The 22679-nt window shown below is 44.7% G+C and overlaps 1 protein-coding gene across 5 annotated transcripts in view; it reads left to right on the forward strand.

The window, feature by feature from the left end:
* Ptprt (protein tyrosine phosphatase receptor type T) overlaps positions 1-22679 on the forward strand; it is a 783764-nt gene that overhangs the window by 606164 nt on the left and 154921 nt on the right. For all 5 annotated transcript variants that reach the window (XM_048810927.1, XM_048810928.1, XM_048810929.1 and 2 more), the window contains exon 14: positions 14919-15054. In XM_048810927.1, the coding sequence (XP_048666884.1) occupies positions 14919-15054 (136 nt within the window). The remainder of the gene's footprint in view (positions 1-14918; positions 15055-22679) is intronic.

The following is a 22679-nucleotide window of genomic DNA, read 5'->3' on the forward strand; positions in this document are numbered from 1 at the left end:
CCTGAGGGGCTAAAGGGGAATACCAATAATGGTCAGTTGTTGAGAGGATAAGTGAGAGGATATCCTCTGTTATCTTAGACATGTGCTGTCATTATTAAGACCTAAACTCATCTTATAAATGAGGAAGCTGAAGTCCAGGGAGGGGGCAGTCAGGCAAGCTGACCATTGGTGAGAGACAGGCAGATGACTGGGACCAGATCCTAAGAAGTACGAGGGATGGAGGATGATCGGTGAAAGCCGGTCAGGATCTCAGGGGAAACGAAAGGGTCAGGAAATCAGGAATCAAGGCTCACTAGGGAGCTGGGATATGAGACCAGAGATGACACAACAGCAGAGAAACCACAGCTTCCATGATAACCCAAGGTGAACAAGACTGAGAGCTGAGGTGGCCTGTGCTATAGTCCCTGACCCTTTGACCTGGGCTTTCCACAGTCCCCAGCTGGAGGAGGGCAGGTGACGCTCAGGAGCAGGCTGGCCACTTCAGAGGACTGTCCTCTGCTTTCTTGTTGGTTTGTCACGTGGCTGCAGGGCTGACTCTACAGAGCAGGGAGGAGTGCACCAGAATACTGTCCTTGTCAAGAGTCTTACAACAGACATTCAAAGCCTGACAGACAGACACAAGGCTGCAGTACCTCATTCTGACTGCCATTTTCTGTTACTAATCAAACTACCAATGGGATCAATGGGCTTCATGCAGAGGACGGTTGTCACAGCCCCTGGGGGTGATCTCCTGCAGTAAGTGGATGTTTACGTTTTCTACAAAACAAGCATCTAATCAGGGAGCATCCACCACTGAGGCTCTCAAAGCACCTTTTTCTCTCCTGGGATATTCTCCTTCCATCAAGGAAAAATCAGCCTTCCTCCAAACTGCCTGCCATTAAATTCAGATTCAGAAGCCCAGCATCAGCTTTCCTTCTCTCTCTCCCCGTTTCCAATATCAAATTGGCCATCACATTTGGCCCACCCTTAGATTCCTCTTGGATCTCTCCTTTCTTCTTCCTTGCCGCTACTACTTACATGTGAGACTCACAAGTTGTTGCTTGGGTTAGTGTCATGGCTTCCTAACTGGTATCCCTGTTAGGAACATCACATTACTCCCCTCCAATGTGCACTCTCCAGAGGCCAGAGTGATCCAGGTCCAAGTGCTCCCAAAGCTCCCCTGGTGCTTTGGGATAATTGGCCTGAATCAAAGGCCCTTCACACTCTCATTCTTGTCATTTCCCCATCTCTCCAACTTTATTTCCTCCTTTGCATCCTGGGTCCCATTCATGCTGATCAGAGAAGCTTTACCTGACTTCTCACACCTATGCCTCCTGCTCTCCTTTCATGCTCTGCCCTACTCGCCCTCAGAGATCCCTGCAAAACCTCCCCTGACTGCCCCCGCCCCCTGCTATCCAAGGCTGCAACCAGAGGAGATGGTCAACTTGTTGGTCAATCCGTTACTCAGCCTCCAGCCCTGAGCGAGTGTGGCTCTTGAACTTGGCACATATTCACAGCAAAAGCATCTTGTCTTAGAGCTGTTTGGACATGACCAGCTCTTTCCCCGTGCCCAGCACACACATGGGGCTCATTCACTGGACCTCATTCATGAACTGTCTGATAAATGGGCAGATGGTTAACACTGATAGAACAGATCAGGTATGGTATACACCCCTGCTGTGGTAGACACCTTTGCTTCCCTCCTGGGATGGTTCATTGTACTGAACTTTTACCGTCTTGTTAGGCTGATTCTAAGTCACCAAGTACTAGTTTTTAATCTACTATTTAATCTCCGTGTACATGCCCCACATGCCCCGTGTCTTGGAGTCCATCTCCAGAGCCCTTTAATAGGGTTTCTCCCAATCCTGTTGCCGCTGTTCCTGCTGAGCCCATACCTGACCTAGCTTTGCACGGTGCTAGCACAGGAGAGACTAGGCTTCAGGCAGGAGTCTTGGTGACAGACTAAGAGCATGCCCAGGTGACCAGTTCCAGCCACTGCAACTGCTCCAGGCTTCCTCTTCTAATTTCATCATCTCTCACTAACAGCAGAGCTGTTTTTCCACCCATCCTTTGGGGAGGGGGATAGATCAGCTTTTAGTACAAAACACAGTGGATCAATGTTCCGGCTTTCAAAAACCATGGGACAAAGGCTAGAAAAAAGGAAACATGTTCATGGTGGATTTGGCTGAAATCTCAACAATCGAATCCGTGCTTGCTGCTGGTTTCGTTCCCCTCGCTTGGGTTAGTTGTGCTAATCTGAATTCTGTGCTGCATGTTTCTTGGCTGCTCTCTCTGATCCTGCTCACACCTGCGCTAATCCTGCCTATAGATCCCTTGCTCCCCTCGGCACCCCCTCTCCTTTCCAGGCACTCTGAGGCTTGCTGCAGGCTGCATAAGCATGATTTGGCCTAAGCTGCCCCAGCTGCGCGGATCTTTGACTCTCCTCCCACTTCCTGCTTCTTTGAGTCTGATAAAACAGTCATCCCCCGAGGGATCAATTTGTCTGGAGTTGTTTAAAAGAATGAATTTTGTTTCTGAGTGAGTGCCTTGGGGAGCCTTGGCCCCAGATGCACCCCTGCCGTGCAGTTCAGACAGGACGCCAGGACACAGTGTCCTTCTAGAAGGTTCATTTCTGTTCAGTCCACGACCAGGCAGGAGTCTCAGTCCTCTTCCTGCCTGGTGTCCTCTGGGCCTTGACTCTCTGGTGTTTGCATTTTACTTAGTGAAATGCTTAGAGCTCCCTCCTGTTTGTAGCTGCTTGGATCATCAGGATTCAGCTTTATCTGGGGTTACGGATTGAATTGTGTCCCTTATAAAGATAGGTTGAAGTTGTCATCTCCAGTACCCATGAGTGTGACCTTATTAAGAAAGAGGGTCTTTGCAAATATAATTAGTGAAGACTAAGTCAGAAAGGTGGACCCCAATCCAATATGACTGCTGTTCTAACAAGAAGAAGAAAACATCCTGGGAGGACAAGACACATGGGGAGAATGCAACCTGTGACAACCGAGGCAGAGACTGGAGTGACACATCTGCAAGGCAAGGAATGCTGGGACTGCTCTACAGCCAGAAGGTAGGAAGAGGTGAGGGAGGTCCGTCTCTGCCCGAGGCTCAGAGGGAGCGTGACCCTGCCCGCATCTGGATTTAGGACTTCTAGCCTCCAGAACTGTGGACATAAATTTCTGTTGTTTTAAGCCACCCAGGTTGTGTTGACTTATAGCCCCAGCCCTAGGGTGCTGAAACACCTGGAAACATAATAAACCTGAGCACAGGAGAGTGACCAGCAATCAAGCCTCAAGTGCTGTGCCTCTATGGTGGACAGACCTCAAGACCACGGCAAAGCACCCACATCCAAGAGACTCTCTTGGCCCACCCCCTCTGTTTTCGTCATCTTTTGCACTGCTGTGACCAAAAGAACAATTTTAGAAGAGGAACAGTTTCTTTATTTTGTACTCATGGGTTCAGAGATCTCAGTCCATAGATGGCTGACTTCACCGTTCTGGACCTCAGAGAAAGAACATCATGGTGGAAGGATATGGAGGAAGAAAACAGCTCAGGGCATGGCCACCAGGAAGCAAAGAGAGTGCTCTGCTCACCAGAGACTGAATATATACCCCAAAGGCACACCCCCAGTGACCTACCTCATCTAGCCACCCTACCTGCCTACGGTTGGTTACCATCCAGTTAGTCCATTCAAGTGGATTAATGCACTGATTAGGTTAATGCTCTCATAGTTTGATCATTTCACCTCCAAACTTTCTTGTACTGTCTCTCACACATGAACTTTTGGGGGATACCTCATATCCAAACCATAACACCATCTCTCCTGTGGGGGTCCCCTCATTTGCTATAGTCTACATTTTGTCCCAGGGTGGTCTCCAGTCTGTGGCTCTGACCCTTCCTTTTCTGGTTCAGTTCCCACCTTCTCTATTTGAGCAGTCTCAGCACCTGCTGCTGACCCTGTCTTGCCCTGGCCTTGACCTCCTGGCCCAGGCTGTGGTCACCTGCTCTTTAAGTCCTGGAATTACATCACTAGCAGAACATCTCGGGCTGGCTTTTGTACTCTGACTTCCCCTGGGTCCCTGTTGCTCCAGGCCTGCTCTGAACTCCACAGGAAGAATTATAATCAGTTCAGCGTGACCATGTGTTCTCTCCTACCATACTGGCGGCCTGAGAAAGTCTAAAGGGACTATCACTTTGCTGCAGGGCATCCTAAAGAGTGTGTGTTCTCTCTTTTGCATCTGCTCTTCAGACTAAATCCTTAATCCCCAGCGCGACTGTGGGTGCTCCTGTCTGCAACAACTGAGCAGCTTGCAGCCCCCCAGGGACCAGGTTCAACGCACACATTTCTGCCAACAGGAGTGAGCACTGTTGGCACTGAACTGACTCAGCTCTTCATCCTCATCCACAGGCAGGCCTTGGCCAGATCATGAGGGAGACAGGGCCGACAGGGGAGAGTCCACTGAGTGATATGAGGGATGCCCTGATGTGTCCCACACCACTGAACCCATGTGGAAGTCAAATTTGTAGCCTAGTTTTGCCTAAACAGAGTGGAGAATGCCCTTTTCTGAACACACCTCTGCATTAGCATGCATTACACGGATCTTTGATTTTCTGTTGGCACACTTCACTGAGAAGCGAGTTCCACAACTGTAGAATTGTCTCTACCACTCATGCCCAGCACCTAGCTGTGCCCACTATCACCCTTATAACCTAAGCATCCTTCAGACTAGGCAATGCAAAGGTAATTGATACCACCCATGCAGAGGTCACTTGGCTTGTCCAGTTCAATGGCCATGGGCTACATTTTGTTTCTGGTCAAAGTTCAAGTACCACTCTAGGCATAGTTTGACTCCCCCAACGTGGAGGCAGATGGACTGACTGGCCATTCCTACACCCAAGCCACCGACTACAGATCCCTGCTTTAGATATGACCCTTACCTTACCGCATCCTGGTTGTTAACTTTGACTCTGACCTGACACCTACCCCAGTCCACAAAGTTCACTTTAGTCTTTATTTCTTACATAACCTTATATTCAACTCTAGCTTCGCCTAAGGTCTTATTCTAGTCATAGCCTGAATCTTCTCTCTACCCCTGGGTTCTGACAATACTACAGGGTAGATCTCTCCAAGCCCAAGAGAGTGGTAGAGATCACCAGGGGGTATAAAGGGAATCCTGGCCCAAGGGATATATCAATAATGACTGTGGCTGACATCATTTGGGCATGACTGCTTTTAATTAAGACATGGGGTACAAAATTTGAATGCATGAGTAAAGTATTTTAGAAGAAAGGTATTTTCTTGCATTCATAAGAATTCCCCATATGGGTCTCATAGAATCATCTTGTAGGGCCACTCAATACCAAATTGGAATTTGACCTACACAGAGCATTCATTGTGAAAAACAAAGTCGGAAACACAGATTCGGAAGATGCTTGGGACAAAGCAGAATCAGCACTGGAGGAACGATTTATTTGAGTGGCCAAAGTGCTTTCAAACAATCAATCAAAGCGTTTCCCATCTCACAGGGTGCTAACCTCCATTTAAGGCTGAAAACGAGGGCACCTTCTGTCAGCAATATTTAGCAGATTTAGTTGTATATGCTGTGATGAAATCAATTCTAACCTCTTAGGACCGGCTGGCTGGGTAACACAGGAAATGTGGGATTTTAGAAATGTGTATCTTCTTTATACTCCATTCAGTCCTTATTAAATGGTTTTTCACAGCAAAGGTAGAGCTATCTTTGAAAAACCTGTATCTCAGTAGAGTTTTCCAGCTACTTGACATTGACTTCGAGTTAAATCTTAGCTAAAAGCAATTACTGTCATATGATGAATTGAGGCAATTTATTTATTACTTGAGAAACATCCTCCATGATGTCACTTAAAATAATGATGGAATAATCCTTCTTAAGTCCTCTATTATCAAACAGATGCAGTCGGAGAGGCACCATTTCTGTGGTGTGGGGGAGGTAGTCGGCAATTTTTTAAAAATTAGACACAAAAGCACAAGTGTTAGACATCAAGCAGAAAACAGTCACCTAAACTTGAGCAAAACTTGTCGCTCCGTGGAATTATGAGAGATGCTTTGGTTGCTAAAGATCAAGAAAAGTGTTATAGAGAAAGCCCAGAGATTAATCATGAAACTAAAGTCCATGTTCGAAGGGCATGAAGATGGTGGTTGATATACAAGAATAGTGAAAAGAATGAAGGAACTTAAGTTAAAAAGGTCAAGCCTGAATATCATTTGAGCAAAGCCTGTATAATTTGGTCCATATAACAAGATTCACATGACATGTTCATCGATCCCTTAGATATTAGAATCTGATATGCTTAGAGGAGGGCACCAGGAGAGATAATCTTCAAGAAAAGTCAGGTTTAAAGCAGGACTGCCTGATAACAGCAGGTGGCAGACCCAGCAGGGAAGGATACACATGCAAAGATGGTTTTAGCTGGAGGCTCCTCGAGATAAGATTCTGGATCTCCTTATTGCAAGTCTGCTTCTTTTTTCCAAATATTTGAGGAAAGACAACCAGATTTGGGGGCTGAGCAATCTCTCCCCTGTTAATTAGAGAGTATTACAATAGTTTAAGTAAATTTGTTGTGCCAGACTGACAGCAACTTGCTGCTCTTGCTTATTCTCTTGGAGCCCAAGAAGAAAGAAAGGAGTAATAATCAGAGCCTCCTTTGAGAGGCTATCCTGTGAGCCTCTGAAATGAGTGTAATGATAAAACCTGCTCCTTAGGGTTGGGCTGAGGACTAAAAGAGATTTTAGGGTCAAACGCAGCCTGGATTGTAATTAAAGCCCAAACTGTGTGTCCTTTATCCTTAATTGTATTAATGTTTCACATGTGATTACTGACCCTTCTGTTACCATCTTATGGGGGTGGGGGGAAATTAACATCTAACTGTCCTACAAAGCCAGTCAGAATTTCTCATGTTGTGGCCTTGACTTTGCTAATATCAAGATACAGTGCTGGATATTCTCCTCAATTTATAAATCCAGTCACCTCTCAAAAAGTGGCCAAGAGTAAGCCTAGCATTGCTTGTTCAGAGGAAGCCTGTACTGGCCCTGGGGCCCACCTGGTCTCAAATCTGTCCTTGTTCCACTGGGACACTCAGGTGACCCTTGCATGCTGGATTTCCTTGACCCCTGTGCCAACCAGCTTCTGGGTTTGCTCAATGCAAACTAAAGCTAGTAGAGCAAAGGGCAGGGGCTGTATTCTCCCTCTTGGTCTCAGCCCCTTCTTTGATGGCAACCAGATATACCCCATGCCTCCAATGCCCCCACATGTCTGTTGGAGTTCTACCTTTTGCATGGCCCCTGACCCCAGCAACTCTTTTTGTTTCTCCAGTCTGGGCTGGATGGTGGCTTCCTGATATTGCTACTCTCCATGGGCCTTACTATCAACTTCTGAACCTTATGTGCCAATTCTTGAGCAAAGTTTCTTCAGTTTGAATGCTTGGAGTACTTTCTCTTTCCCCGGTTAGCTATTAATTGATGTGGAATCTGTGCTGATTTCTAGGAATTATTCCTTTCTTTCTTCCTTTTTTTAAGTTGTAAAGAAGAAAAATCCTATTTAATAACTTTACATATATGTATATTTTTCCCCGTATCAACACCACACTTACTAGTGTAAAATATCTGGAATACACATTTTTTTTTTCATTAAGAAAAAGTCAGCAACAGCATTTGTTTCTCCCCAGGCTTCTCGCTCCCCTCCTGTTCACTACAATTTCAATCCTCAAAGACTGCCAAAGTAGTTCATGATCACAATTACAAATACTTTCAATGCTTTGGGATGCAATTTGTAAAGTCTAGAGGCTTGAATTTAATGAAGTATCCAGATGCTCTCCTATCAACTTCTTTTCTTTCTTGGACTTCAGTTCTATCTTAAGAATAGCCCATCACCCTGAAGAATTCTTTTCCAGCCAAATCAAGCAGGTAGAGTGCATACCTGACTTCAGCAAAGCCAGAAAGTTGCCCAGCTTCTTCATTTTCCCCTGCTTCTCCTCTTGGCAAAACCCCATAATCGGAGAGTCATTAAGGAGACGGGGTAAACTGCCAACACAGTGAGATTTGCTTCTGATAAGCCACATTGGGGATAATATGCCCTTGGACAGCTGAGAGGCCACTGTGTTTTCAAGAGTGCTGCTTTTAGGAATGGCATCCCCAAGAGCCAGCTTCCTTTCTTTACCGTCAGCAATGATCACCAGCATGGGTTATGCATCCACTGGGATTTACTTGGGTTTTATCAATTGCAATTAGATGTTCTTTATCTGTGACTTCTATTTTTGCTCTATATCTTTACAAGGAAAATTCTCTAAGTAAAGCTCTGAAATTGGGCCTGTCGCCAGTGAGAGTACTTTGAGAATGAATCATTAATCCCTTGTTGCCAAATTATGTTATTGCTGCCATTAAGTCATCCAGATGTAAGCCTGATACGGGCCTTGCCTATATGAGCAGAGTTAAGTGCTTTGCTCTGGGGCTTTGCCTGCCTTTATTCTAAAGTCTGGGATGCACCCAGGCGGCAGGTTGCAAGGAGGAATCACAGCAGCCTCTGCAACCACAGTTTACAGACACGCTTAGCCCAGTTCCAAGGGCATGTCCCCATTATGCCACAAGTGCCAAGAGTTCCTTTAAGTTTATCAAGCACTTTCACCTCCATTAGTTTATTCGATTCTTAAAAATCCCTGTGAATTTGGCACTTCTGCCCTATTTTACAAATGATGCACATCATGGTTAATAGATTTGATCAAGATCACACAACCAGCCACCAATGGCACCCAGATGTACACTCCTGTTTCTGATTTGAAACTCATTGTTTTTGACCTATATCACAAAATCATAGCATTTGAACATCAGAAGAGGCTTGAGACGTCATGTAGTCCCTTTATCCGTGGAAGGTGGCACACTAAATCCCCAGATATCCTTATGGGTTGGTGACATATCCCCTATCTCAGTGAGTAACCTGGAAGGAGCAGGGTGATGGGGAGGATAGACCACATGAGAATCCCATGACTGTAAAGATGACAAGGAGGATTCTTCTCACCAAGAGTGTGGGCATCGCTGACATTAAGGGATGCAAGTTGAGATGGGACGATGACATCAACTGGCAGAGAAGAAAGGTCTGCACCTCATGAATGTGAAATATTAAGGGGTTAGTTAAGCATCCAGGAATTCAAGGAAATAATAACATACAGAGACAGAGAAGCAGGTAAAAAGGAGAGTTGGCCTTAGAACAGGACTTGGGAACCACGTTCCCTGCTATCTCTACATTGTGGTGTTGCATTGAATGACTCTGGGCTTCAGCCTTAGCCAAAAGCTCTTTCTCATTAAAACTTTTCCTTGTGTTGGTCCCTTAATCTACTCCTGTCACTTCTTGATATTTGCTCTGATCTTTCAAGTTACAAAGACCAAATCTACCTCATATTTCAAAATGGTCCTTTAGCTGCTTGAAGGAAAGAATTAGGTGTCATCTGAATCTCCCTTCTCTATGCTGACCATCCTGATTTCTGACACATGTACCTTTGAAGTCAGTGATCTTTGAACTTGAACGTGCACTTGAACCATGCAGAGACCTTGTTAAAATACGGCTGCTGACTCAGGAGGCCTGAGGTGGAACCCAAGATTCTGTATTTTTAATAAGGTCCTAGGTAACACTGAAATTCTGGTCATTGAACCACTTTTTGAGTGGCAAGTCTCTTTGCTCTGGAGGTCCACCTTAAAGGCTCGAGTCCACAACTCAATAGGATTCACAGGAGTGGTCCTTTAGTCCTAGAGCCATTTCCTTTATATTTTTATAGATGCTTGTTGGGTCTCAGGGATCCCTAGGGAAGATCAACCCATCTCAGTGAAGGGTTTCTAGTTCTACCTCTTTGAAAATTCTCCCTTGGATTTTTGGGCCCCAGCCAGCCAGCCTTCTATGAGGATTGTTTGGTGGGGGACAAACCATGGCACTTTGGCCCATGTCTGGAGCTAAGATTAAGGGAGATAATCAGCCTCCAAGGAATCAAAAGCCATGCCTTGGGCTCTTGGTTTCCATATATAAGACATCACAGTGAAAGTGACTGGGCTGGAGTGAGGAAGAGAGAGGATTATAAGCCACAATAGCTTTGGGGAAAAGAGGAGAGGGCAGGAGGCAGCTGCTGCTGCTTTGAGCAGACAGCTCAGCCGTTTGGAGTGCTCAGAGCTCAGAGGGCACAGCTGGCTGGGGCATCAGTTCAGTCCTGGAGCCTCATGTTAGAGACAAAAGTCTCCCATCAGTGCAAGTTGTGCTCACATGATTGTTTTGATGATCTCGTCACACAAGGGACACGCGTAGAGCCAGAAGGCTTCTCTAATGGAATAAATAATCACCTGGTGCTTAGTTGCTAATTCTGACTTACTTGGATTTTTTCTAGGGTTGGGTCTCATGGGGCACAGAGACAAAGAAGAGCCATCAAAATCCATCCCCTTTCTCCAAGTTCTCACATTCCCAGTCCCTGCTTTACAGATAGAAGTCACCAGAGTCAGAGACAGATTCTTCCAGGGACTGGGGCTGATGCTAAGCCAGACTTTCATGAAAAGGGTAACTTAGGACAAAAGTGATCCAGACCCCATCTCAGTGATAGGCTTCTTCTACCTCTTTGAAAATTCTCCCTTGGATTTTTGGGCCCCAGCCAGCCAGCCTTCTATGAGGGCTCAGTAATGGCAGACCCTCACCTTGCCAGGAAGCACCATCGTTAGCCACACCTGGTGTACTTCTCTCCAACTCCCATCACAGGTCTCAGTCTGTGCCACTGTGCACTCAGGATGTGAGCCCTGTGGACACACCTCCTGACTCTGCGGTGGGAGCTGGACTATCCAACTTCTGTCTCTTCTTCTTTTCTTCCACTCAAGTATAGGAGCCACACATGACTGCAGTCTGGCCTTTGGTCCTATAGCCATTTCCTCTATATCCATAGTACCTTTGAACTCTGTTGCCTTCCTATATGAACAGAGGCACAAATCCCCAGAGATGAGAGAAAATTCCCTTAAAAGAGTGCTTAAGTGAAAGTTGGATTTTCCACATCCCAGGGCATGATCACATCCCCGTATCTGAAGACTGGTTAGACCAGTCAACCATGGCCCCTCCTGATCATCTCACTGTTGGTGTCTGTGCATTCAGCTCTAATGCCTGTTAAACCACTGGGCTAAACCACTGGGCTCTGGCTTTTCAGATGGCCTCCTTAAGTCCCCTGGATACTTCTCTGTGACTCTCAAATATGGTCTATTCTTGGTTCCATGGTCACAGCTGAAGGTGATTCTGTTTAGGAACATCTTAGAATTGGGGGCGGGGGAGAAGGGCAATCTAATACTTGTCAATATATTCTTCACCTTCCTTTGGACACAGAACTTGATTCTACCCTGGGAACACCATTGGACACAGTTGATCATTCCCTCCTTCTTGAAACACTGTTCTTTTAGCTCTTGGATGCTACACTCTCCCAGGGTTTCTTCCTGCCTATCTGCACACTCCCTATGTTTCCTGTGCACCTTTAACTTCCTCTACCACTTCCACTCAACAAATACCATAGACCCTCGTCTCTCTATTTGGAGTCTGTTTCTCTTTTCACTCTTTACTCTCTCCCTGGATGACTTCATCCACTCCCATGCTTTGAATACCATCTATGTACATGACTCACACATTTTTTACATCAGACCTCTTTTCCGAACTCTAGTCCTGCATTTTTAGCTATCTAAGTTTTTGAAGTATCTCTCAAGCTCAAACTGCCTTAAACACATACACAATTTCCCTCTAAAGCTATTATTTTACCATTGTTTCTAGAATCCATAAATAACACTATCCTCTACGCTGTCACGCAAACTAAAGATTCGTGGTCTCCTTGACAGTTCTTTCTCCTTTATTTCCCTTAACTTATTCATCAACAGATTTTATCTATATCTAGTCCAGGGAGTTATGTCTTTTATTTTATCTGTGTATCTCCACTTCCATCACGTGAGTCAAGCAACTTTTGTCTCCCACCTGGATGCCTGCAGTGGTCTCAAAACTCATCTCTCCAATCCCCTTTGGTTCCACATTGAATCTGGAATGATTGTTGGAAATACAAATCTGACCATATCATTGTTCCATGAATAACATTAAAATGGCTTTCTATGTTTCTTGGGCTATAGAACAAAAACTTTCATGTGGCCTGTAATGTTCCTTGTGCACTGGTTCCTGCTGCCCTCTGCAGCTTTTCTCTGAGCCTGTTCTCCTTGCTTTCTCACTCTTATTATACTATATCTTTTGAATGCAACAGGCTCCTTGCCCCACCACACAGACTTCTCTTGAATCCTTTCCTTAGTTACAAACTTGGAGCTCACCCTGGTGGACACTTTCTCCCAGAAGTGACTCATTTCTCTTCTATGCACTTTCCAAGTATCTTGTACATCTCTGTTCAAATCCTAAATAGGACTTCAAAGTTTGCTATCGTTAATTTTTAGCTTATTAGTAATATCCCACTAGCCCCAATCACCACTAATTATAGACCCTTTGAGGGCAGGTGCTATGCCTGTTTTGCTCCCCAAATGCCTGGTATACAGTGGGTGCTTGTAATTATTTACTGAAGGAATGAAACATGAATCTCATTAGACCCAAGCTGATAGTAGTGCTCATAGAGTAAGAACATCCTCTACAGGGGCTCTTTGCCTTTATAATGCAGTCTCTAGAATAGGACAAAGTAATGTATGTCAATGAATAACTGCTCCAGAGCCAACATCTGCTCTCAATCCAAATAAAATGATTCTGTCAATATTGAGGGAATTGTGATCTGAGGTGCTCTACCTCCTTTGAGCTTGGTACATGGTGGACTAACCATATCTTGGAAGTCATGCTTCCAATCTGGGAAATGGAGGCTACCAAGGAGCCACTCAGAACAAGCCCTTTCTCTGGAATGTGAGACTAGAGCTGCTAAGAAGGTAGCTGACCAATTCCTGAGAAAGTCTCTACACTGTAGATTGGCAAACCCTTCTCAAAAGCCCTGGGATTTGATGAGTTTTAGCTAGTAAAAAGGATGAGTAAATTCTCATCCAATAGTGCTTCAGGGGAAGGCCCTCTGACCTTACAGACCACATAGTTAGGCACATAGCACATGGGTGCACTGTAGCAAAATAATGCCTGATTGAATTAATAAACAAGTAAATAAGTCTGATCCACACACCTTTATACCACTCCATAATCATCCACTAAACAATTCTGAGGGAGGCCTGTCCTAGAGCCTGGCATTAGGTGAACATGACACAGTCTCTAGCCTTGAACTCTTAACCGTATCCACTAGGGACACTTGGTTAGTAAACTGAATTTCTCCAAGTTAAGGCAATGTGAGGAAAGTGCTGTGAGAGAGGAAACACTCTACACTCTGAAGCAAAAAGAAAGGTGCATCAGTATGCTGGAGGGCTGTTCTGAAACATAAGTAAGTTTGCCAGAACCAAAGCTTATGAGAATTAGCATCCCTAAACTCAAGACTCAGCCGATTTCTGTGAATACATGACGGAAAAAAAGGAGAAAATTCAGTTTGATTCCTTAAGAACAAATGTGTGTGGGCAGAAACATCATCCCTTTAGCTAAACACCGAGCAAGCACTAACATTTAGGGAGCCCCTATTATGAGTTAGGCTCTCTGCTAACATGGGAAAACAAAGATAAATGAGGCATAATCTTGCCTCTGAGGAGCTTGCAGACTGGTGGAGGAGACAGATGTGGAAACAAATAACTAATAATATCACTACATTGTGGTAAGAGATATTGTGAGGTATGTGCGAAATGTTATAAAGTGTTATCAGAATTTAGAGGAGAGAGAAACTCTCCCAGGGGTACAAGCAACCGGAGAAGTGATACTGGTTGATGAAGCATAAGCTGGTACGGATGTGGCAGAATAGTAGGGATGGTTTAGGAAAAGGATACTTTGGACTGTGAGCTGCTGCACACAAACATGGCACCCATGGGAACCTAAGACAGTAAAAGGACATTGACTTAGGGTGCTGGTAACCCCTGGACCTCTCTCCAGAATGTCTGAAACAGGAAACTACCTTCAATCCCTAGTACCTAGCATGCATAGGCTGGGTTTTGGCATTCTTTGGTTACTAATTTTTCTGTGCCATAAGCAAAATGGTTGTTGTAGGAAGAAGGAGACTGAGGAACTTGGGAACTTCAATGTTGAGTTCAAGGTTTCTGACCATTGAGGCCTAAACTTGGAGCCCTAAACTTATAGAATGCTGGCCCTAACTTCATCAATCATGTGACTTCTAGCAAGATAAAATCACTATCTACCATTTAGAATGTTTGTGGGATTGACCAAGCTTAGATTTGTAAATTGCCAAACACAGGATTAAGTGGCTGGTTCCCCACCTTCCTCTATCAGGGTTGAGTCCAAGGTTGTTCCCCAATAGAGCATAGCATTAGCTTAAATGCCAAAACTTGGAGTGAATCCAATGCACTTCCCTTTGATACACTAAATTTTTACCCTACCATTTGTTTCACATAGGGAACAAAGCAAAAACTCTTTCTATCTTTAAAATTCCAGTGGTTTTAATTGTGTTACCTTAATATACAGCTACTATTTTCACCATTTATCTAAAAGAATAAAGCAGAGTTAGGAATAATCCTGCGAACCCAAGAACCAAATGGAGGTTCCAAAGTTGGATCCCAGTTACAAAACAGTACAAGGAACAAAGTACTTCTTGATCTCACCAGAGGAAAAGGATGCTCTAACACAGCAGTTATGGAATCTTGGGAAACTCAATTTCTCCACATGTCAGTTTCTTCATCTTCAAAAGGGTCTAATGGGACAAGGTGTACAAAGCTCTTAGCACAGTGCCTGGCACCTAGTTAGCTCTCTGGAAGTGGAAACACTTGTTATGATGACTATTGTCTGAAGCCTTTTCAACACCTTCCTCCTTCCCTTTTCCCCTCCAAGGTGCCTCCACCCAGAATTCTAACACTGTGGAGCCAGAGAAGCAGGTGGACAACACGGTGAAGATGGCGGGCGTGATCGCTGGCCTCCTCATGTTCATCATTATTCTGCTGGGAGTGATGCTCACCATCAAAAGGAGGTGAGTCTCTGACTCTTCCCTGAAGACTTTGTTGATCCTAGGTGACCCCACTGCCATGACTGCCCTGCATGGCCAGGTTCTGTTGGTCCCTGTCCAGCAGTGATCTGATGACTGTTGAGGTCCTGAAATACTTGAGCCAGCTGTGGCTCCTTGTGTTGTTATTGGGAGAGTGTGTTCTGCCTGCTTGACAAGTGGCCCAGAGAAGGCCAATTTCTCATGGAACCATGGGTAGACCATGTTATCATGCCTCTGGACTCTGTATCATGAAATGAGCCTTCTTAGAGTTAACTGTTCTGTTGTGATCGCTCATGTTCTAAGATAGCTGGGGAGGTCCACAAAGATAGATGATCCTAGAAGTACAATCGCAAGAAAGTGATGCTTTACCTTTCGTACCATCGGATCCAGTAGCTGAATTCCAGGCTGGCCTCAAACTTCTGTGAGAGTCCCAGAGACTCCCCTACTCCAGGCTCCTTCTGACTGCATGTCTCACAGAACCTTCCCAGCTGGTCGTTGCTGCTTGGTACCTCTCAACAGGATGCCTCTCTGGGCCCATCAGGCCAACGAACACAGTTTTCCCATACTCTGTGTGTGTTTCTCCAAATTGCATTGCGGATGAAAAGCAAGAGTGCAGATGTGTCCCTTATTCCCAAGACCCCAGCATCTTCTGTTTAAGAGAGAGATTCATAAGGCTTGAGGATGACACTAGAGAATTACAGAGAGGGGAAGGAAATACAAAGGATGAATATCAGTGTTATGGGTTATTCCTCCTGATCACATCTCCTTAGCTGCTGCCTGTCACCACGTGGCCATGCCTGCTTACCATCTCCATGTCTTCCCAGTTTCATCATCTGAGCATCAATCTTAGTTACCCTCCCACTCCTCAGTCTGCCAGAGCCAACAAAGCATTTATCTACCTTATAACATCTATTGTGCCAACATGCCCTGCCCCCAGGAAATATAGCCATTTTACAGTGTTGACCAAACTAACAACTGAGCCTAAAGCTCTTGGTTTGGTTACAGAGAGTTCTGGATGACCCTAAGAACAAGGGCCAGGAACTCATCTCCATGTATAGGAGGAAAGATGCTTGAGAAACTTGTTCCCCTCCAGAACAAAAGAAAGGAATGTCCCAAAGACTAATTCCAGCTTCTACTTTAGGAACCACATGAACATGAATGCACAGTTTTTTTGTTTTTTTTTTTTCAATAAAGTGATGTTCCCATCTCCAGCTGTCAGTGATTCAAAAATACTGGTTTGGTGCCATGCTGTCAACCATGTAGGCACCAGAACATCCCTCTGTCCCTCGCTCACTGTTCTGCTTAGAATCAGCCAGTCCCTCTTCTGACAGGATAGCTCAGGGCAGGGACCTCCTCCTTTCTTACACCTTTTATCTAATACCATCATTTCTCCTTGAGCTCCCAGCAGGATGGCTGAAGAGTTAAGGTTCTCATCCAGCCACAGATGTCCCCTGTGGGTGCGGGGTTGGGGGGGACACTGGGGCCAAGGAGCCCTCAAGGGGCTAAAGACAGCCCTGCATTGTCATTAGCTCATCATGGTAAAGCACCACCATATTGTCCATCTCAGGGACGAGTCCGCTGTGTTACATGAGGTAGAAAATGAGCTTCGATCTCTATGTGGGCAGTAAGCACATTGCACTTAAGAGATCTTTGCCGTGTTTCTTAGCATCACCGACATATTAGAGGCAGAGGGGAGTTTGGGATTGTCTACCTGGAAACAGTGACCAATTTAATAAAAGTGAATATCTCCTTGACAGACCCAGAGTTTCCTCATTCTTTGCCACTGATTTGTAAGTCAGATATGCTCTTCCAATTTTGCTCTTTCTAAAGCCTGGCTTAACTCACGTCACCGTCGTCTGTGAGCTTGTGAAGAAATTTCACTTCCTTCTCAACAGCTATTTCTGAAATGTGTGACTTTCTGGGAGGGAGGAAGGGGCTCTCTGTTTCCACGGTGGGAGCAAGTTTGAAGTGAGTCTTTTGTGTAGTTTTAACCTCTTCTGAATATCTTCATCATGTCTCACTTCTATAAAACCCTCTTCCTCAAACTCAACCAAGGGTGTCACATGATCGCCATGTCTTCCCAGGAAGCAAAACTGAAGACATCATGGCAGTGTGTGGGGGGGTGGGGATGTTGGTCAGTGTTTGGGTATACTGTATCTTCTGAGAAAATGAAACATTTTTGACCTCGTTGATAGGACAATTTACCAATGGATTTAGGGAGGAGGGGGACAGGAGAGAAGGGGGAAGGAAAGAGAAATTAGACATAGGTCTGTACTCTTTCCACTTAACCTACAGCATCCTCCTCTGTCTAGAGATGCCTCAAAGGGCAGACAAGAGCATGGTGGGCTCCTTTGCTTCTGTGCATGTCTTCCAACTCCAATCCTATATATAAACACAGGGACACGTCAGGCAGTTCAATCTGCTACTAACTCACTGCTGGTTATACCACTGTCCACAGCTAGAAGGAAGAGATATTAAAGGACAAGAAATTTCCAAATAATAGACAAATCCCCAGGGCTCAGGATCCCCACATCAGCATCTCTTCAGGGTCCCATCATCACCTGCAGTTCCTGGATCCTGGGGTTCTCAGAGGTAGCACACCTGCTGTATTCCCTCCACTGGTTTGAGCCTGTTGGGGTCCTCTTCCTGTCCTCCATGGGCACGCACACAGCCACTCTGGTTTTTTTTTTTTTTCTCTTCCTGATAGATTCAACTGACTCAAAGTCTCCCTAAAGCTACAGCCTCAGAGGTTTCCAGGAAATATAGATATTCCCAGTGGCTCCATGTCAGGGGCTCGCCATTAATGGTATTAGGACTCTCTTCCCTTCTCCAGAGTCTTTCTTTTCCTCCTAGGGGTTTCCTTGTGACAGAGAACCAGAGAACAGAGAAGGACTTAAGGTTCAAAGGGCTGAGGGAAGGGCTTAATGAAAGAAATTAAAACTAATTTACATTTAGAGATTGGAAAAAAGAGAGAGGCAGGAAGAGATGGAGGGGAAGACCGCCAAAGCCGGAGGAGGGTTTTGTTCGTGCTTGCATTGGTTTTGTAATAAGGGAGAGGGTCTCCAAAGACTAAAGGCCAAATGGGATATGAGGTGCTGGTGGGCCACTTACATGAGACTCCCCAAAAGTTTACAAAGGATGCAAGTTAAAGTTCAGATTTTATTTATTTATTTTTCTTTATTTTGGTATGACCCTTGACTGTTTGGACTGGGCTTCTTTCAGTGTGGGACCATACATAATCAGGAACACATGGAGATATACAGGATTATATGAGCATTTTAAGACAGGTACCAGGAGCCTGTCTCTGTTAGAGTTGATGACCAGTGTGGTTTTACCCATGTCACAGCAATAATGGTTCCCCTATTCTCCTGGATCTATTGATCACATGTAGACCCTGGAATGTTCTAGTATGGGTGCCAACATATAGTAACAATTACCTCCTTTTCACATGTACCATTTGAATCCTGACATAAAGAGAGCCCCATGGCTGGCTTGGTCCTGTGGTCCTGAGTACCCCCCTCAACTTCCCACCTTACATAGTTGACAGCCTCCCTTTCAGAAATTAGCAGCCAAGGAGTTAATACATAGGGATTTGGGGTGTCTTTAATGAAAATTAAGGTGGGATTCTCTGAATCTTTGTGCCTTAACCAATTTTATCTCGATGGTTAAAGGTGTTTACTGGCCACTCATACATGAGAAATTCTACACTTTAATGTTTGTGGGATGTGAAATTATATGCATATGTCCCCAGGTTTCAATTTTATGCCCTGGTCATACTCTCTAGAGTCCCATGGTTCCCCCAAAGCTTGAGGCCGTGTAAATTTGGAAAAGGAAACACTGGAGCCAGGGTTAGCAGGATTCTTGCAAATCTGCACAAGGAGTTGTCAGAATCCTATAGTCACCTCTCCATCCCTTCATACTTTGAGAACTAGGCAAGTTTTAGGGAGATATTTTAAAGTTAGTTCTGAGCACGGCTCTAGCTACTCTCTCTCTTCTCCTCCTCTGATTAGCTCTGCCTGGTCCAGACTGAATTTTCTGCCAACCATGCTTTGCCTGTCCACATAGTAAGTTTTCCAAAGGTGTATCTGGAGTGTCTTGGATTTGAAATATGAGAATCAACTCTGAGATACGCGTGTATCTCTGAGTACACATTGATTCTTTGTGATTTATATCTTTCCTTCAGTAACTCCCAGTCTAATGGATGCAGACCCTTTGTAACTGGACTGGGAATCCAAAAAGAATGTGTCCAGTTTCTGCAGTACTATTGATTTGCTGTTTGCCATGGAGATGACACTTAACAAATTCCATTCTTTGCTATGTGAGATGCCGCCAACCTTATAGGGCTGTTTTGGAGATCAGATGGGCTAATGATTGGCCTGAATGAAAATGTACAATGTCAACAGGAGCCCTCTCTCACACATGACCACAATTGCACCAGAGCAGGTCTAAGCCCATCACTAATATGCTAACAGCAATGTTGCAATTAATGTTCACACATTGAGCTAATTTCTCTATTTCCATGGCTGCCATATTTTTATTATAATCCTCCTAATAATCATAGTTGGCTAGGTCTGTTGATACTTCTGTTTTGTTTGTTTTTTTTAATTTTTGAGAAAATTTCAAAGGGATTACATGAGCTGGTCAAGGTCTTGGGCAGAGTTGAGATGCAAACCCAGGCTCTGTCACCCCAGATCCCATGCTGTTAGCTTCTGTGCTATCAATCCAAGGAGACTAGTAGGAAGTAAGAAAATCATAGACCCGGAGACAGGTGGCTCAAATTCAAGCACTACTTTTCCTCTCTAGTCTTATTTTTCCTGCCTTCACACTACTCTCTGGGCATGTGTTTCCCTGAATGAAATGTCTTGACATTTTTCTTCCCTTGCAAACTTTCTATTACCCTCTAACCTTCTGCCCCAAGGTTTTCCAAGTAGGACTCCCAAGTATTACCTCCTCTCCAAGGTCTTCCTATGAATTTCCCCTGCAGGAAAGATCCATGATGCTCCAGCTCAATACAGCTACCAGACTGGATGTACAAGCTTCTCTTGTGTCTTTATCACAACATCTGGTGGTTGTCATTTGTAAGCTTGAAGATGGAAATGGCCCAGGAGGGTGGAGTCTGCAGCTTCAGTCCTCTCTCACTGAAGTCCCATTCCTCTGTGTCATCTGCCTTGAAAATCCCCCAAGTGTTTCATAAGTCAAAATCATTGCCTACTTCTCAACCTGTTCCCAATCTTACATTCCCCAGCTCATCAACAGGCATTCCCTTCCATCCTGATCAGCACCGTGGATCCTTCTAAGCCTGCGTCTTTGTAGTTTCTTGGTCATAGCTCCTCCTCTCCCTGTCTCTATACACTGCCTCTTCCCTGGAGTGGGACCTCTGTTTCTCTATTGCAGGCTCCACCCAATCCTCTTTCCACATTATAGCCAGAGTAATGTGCCAAAAATGAAACTCACACTCCCAGACCTGTTGTCTGAAATCCTCCAACGGCTTCTCTTCCACAACAGCAAGGTTCACTGGGTGGAAGTGAGGGAAGAAGCATATGTTCATGTCATCTGGGAAACTTTGTTGAGCTATGCCGTCCTGCTCACAGTGCTTCTGGCAGGTCTCCTAATGCCACCCCTTCTCCTGTAGTTTTATTTATGAACTTCCCTCCTTATTAATGTTTGCATTCCTCAGCTCCATGTGACCAGATACTACCTGTGTTGAAGGCCCCATTCTAAAGTCACCTTCTCCAGTGAACGCTTTCTGACCTGTAACCTAGCTGCAGTCTCTTCACCATCTGGAGCCCCTCTGTGAGGATCCCGTATGTTCTGCCTTCCATTTGTCATTAGTAGTCACATCTCGTCTCCTCCACTGGGCCATCCACTGTCTGTTCTAATTCATCCTTATCTCAAATGTGCCTTGCAGATACTAGGAATTTCCTACAAAGATTTTGAATGGAATACCCCAGTGGAATTAAAACAGATGGAGCCCAGGGTTGACACTCTATCTCTTATATGAGAGAGTTTCACTCAGAATACAGACCTGAATATCAACATTCGGTGTCAATGATGTACAGAAACCTGTGATAGGAGGGTGGTAAGGCTGGAAGTCAGTATGTAAAAGTGATAGCATGGCCTGACCCTTCAGGGAACATATTGTCTACTCAGGGAATAAAACAAAAACTTAGAGAGAATCAGAAAAACTAACTATTGGGTGAGCAAGAAGGGATAGTGCACATTATTGAATTAGAGTATGCTACAGATTGGACAACTAAGACACATAGAGTTTAAGGAAATTACCTGAAAGCACCTGGACAATAAGTGGCAGAGGTGAGTCTCAAGCTTGGGCAATTTGGGGAAGGAGTCTACATTCTTAACCACCTAAGATGGATGGAACATCAAACAGGATCCACTGAGAGGCTAAATTGTGGGGCATGATTTTGAATGGCTCATGGAAGTGGGAAAATAGCCCAAATGAAATGTATCATCTTTCCCCATCTATTCTAACTCAGTCCTTAACACACACCCTTCTCATGTTTGCCCCCATGTGGGCAGCTGCTAAAGCTAGAAATTTTGAAGTCCCCCTGAACGAATCACACTTAATCACCTGTTGACTCTGTGCCATAATTACCCTTCACATTCACCTCTTCTTTTCGATTCCCATGATCATTGCAAACATCTTTTGTCTTGGCCTTTGCTATAACTTCTAGGGCCACACTACTAGTGGGTGTCTCTCTCTCCTCTGACTTTCTCTTCACACTCTTGCCAGACTCATCCTTCTAGAACAAGTATTTGATTACTTGGTTTCTTGAGTTTTCCCTGTGATCTGTAGGACTGAGACCAAACTCCTTAAGCTTTTGGGGGGACTAGCCTTTCTAACATCTTGGCATTCCTTCCTGGCTAGCCTACCCACCCTGTCCACAAAACAGTTCTGTCTGCCTAAGAATACCCTTCCCCTCCCCTATCTGGTTTCCTTTTTTCTTTCTTATATAAGTATCACAAATTCTGGCCCACCTTGCCTGCATTTCCTCCCCACACCTGCCTTCAGGTATGGTCTCTGTGACTCCACATCATTTGTCATCACTGAAGTCAGTATAACATAGCAGTGAATAACACAGGCTCCTAAGTAAGATTTTCCTGGATTCTAACACCTGTCATGGCACTTTCCAACCATGCCAGTTTGGACAAGTTATTTAACCTTGCTTTCCTTGTCTGTTAAAGAGGAACAATAAATTTCATAGGGTTACTGTGGAGATTAAATAAAATAGTCCACCTCATTTAGTTAGAACAGTACCTGGAATATAAGCGATAGCCTACTATTTAAGTAATAGCCATTATTATCATCAGTTTCATGATTTTTTTCTCCTAGATAAGTGGGCTAGATCAGGATCTCATTTGTCTATCTCTAGCACTTGGGGGAGACAGGCACACAGGAGGTTTTTGCTGAATTAATTGATGGAAAGACGGATGCATGGATGGTAGATGGATTGTTGGATGGATGAGCAGGTAAAATAATGTATGGACAGATGACTGAATGGACTTCTATAATGGATGAATAGGTGAATAGAAGGAAGGATAGATGAATGGATAGATGGATGGATGGATGGGCTTATGAGATGCATAGATGA

This window comes from Marmota marmota, unplaced genomic scaffold (genome assembly GCF_001458135.2).
Source record: "Marmota marmota marmota unplaced genomic scaffold, marMar, whole genome shotgun sequence".
NCBI lineage: Eukaryota > Metazoa > Chordata > Mammalia > Rodentia > Sciuridae > Marmota > Marmota marmota.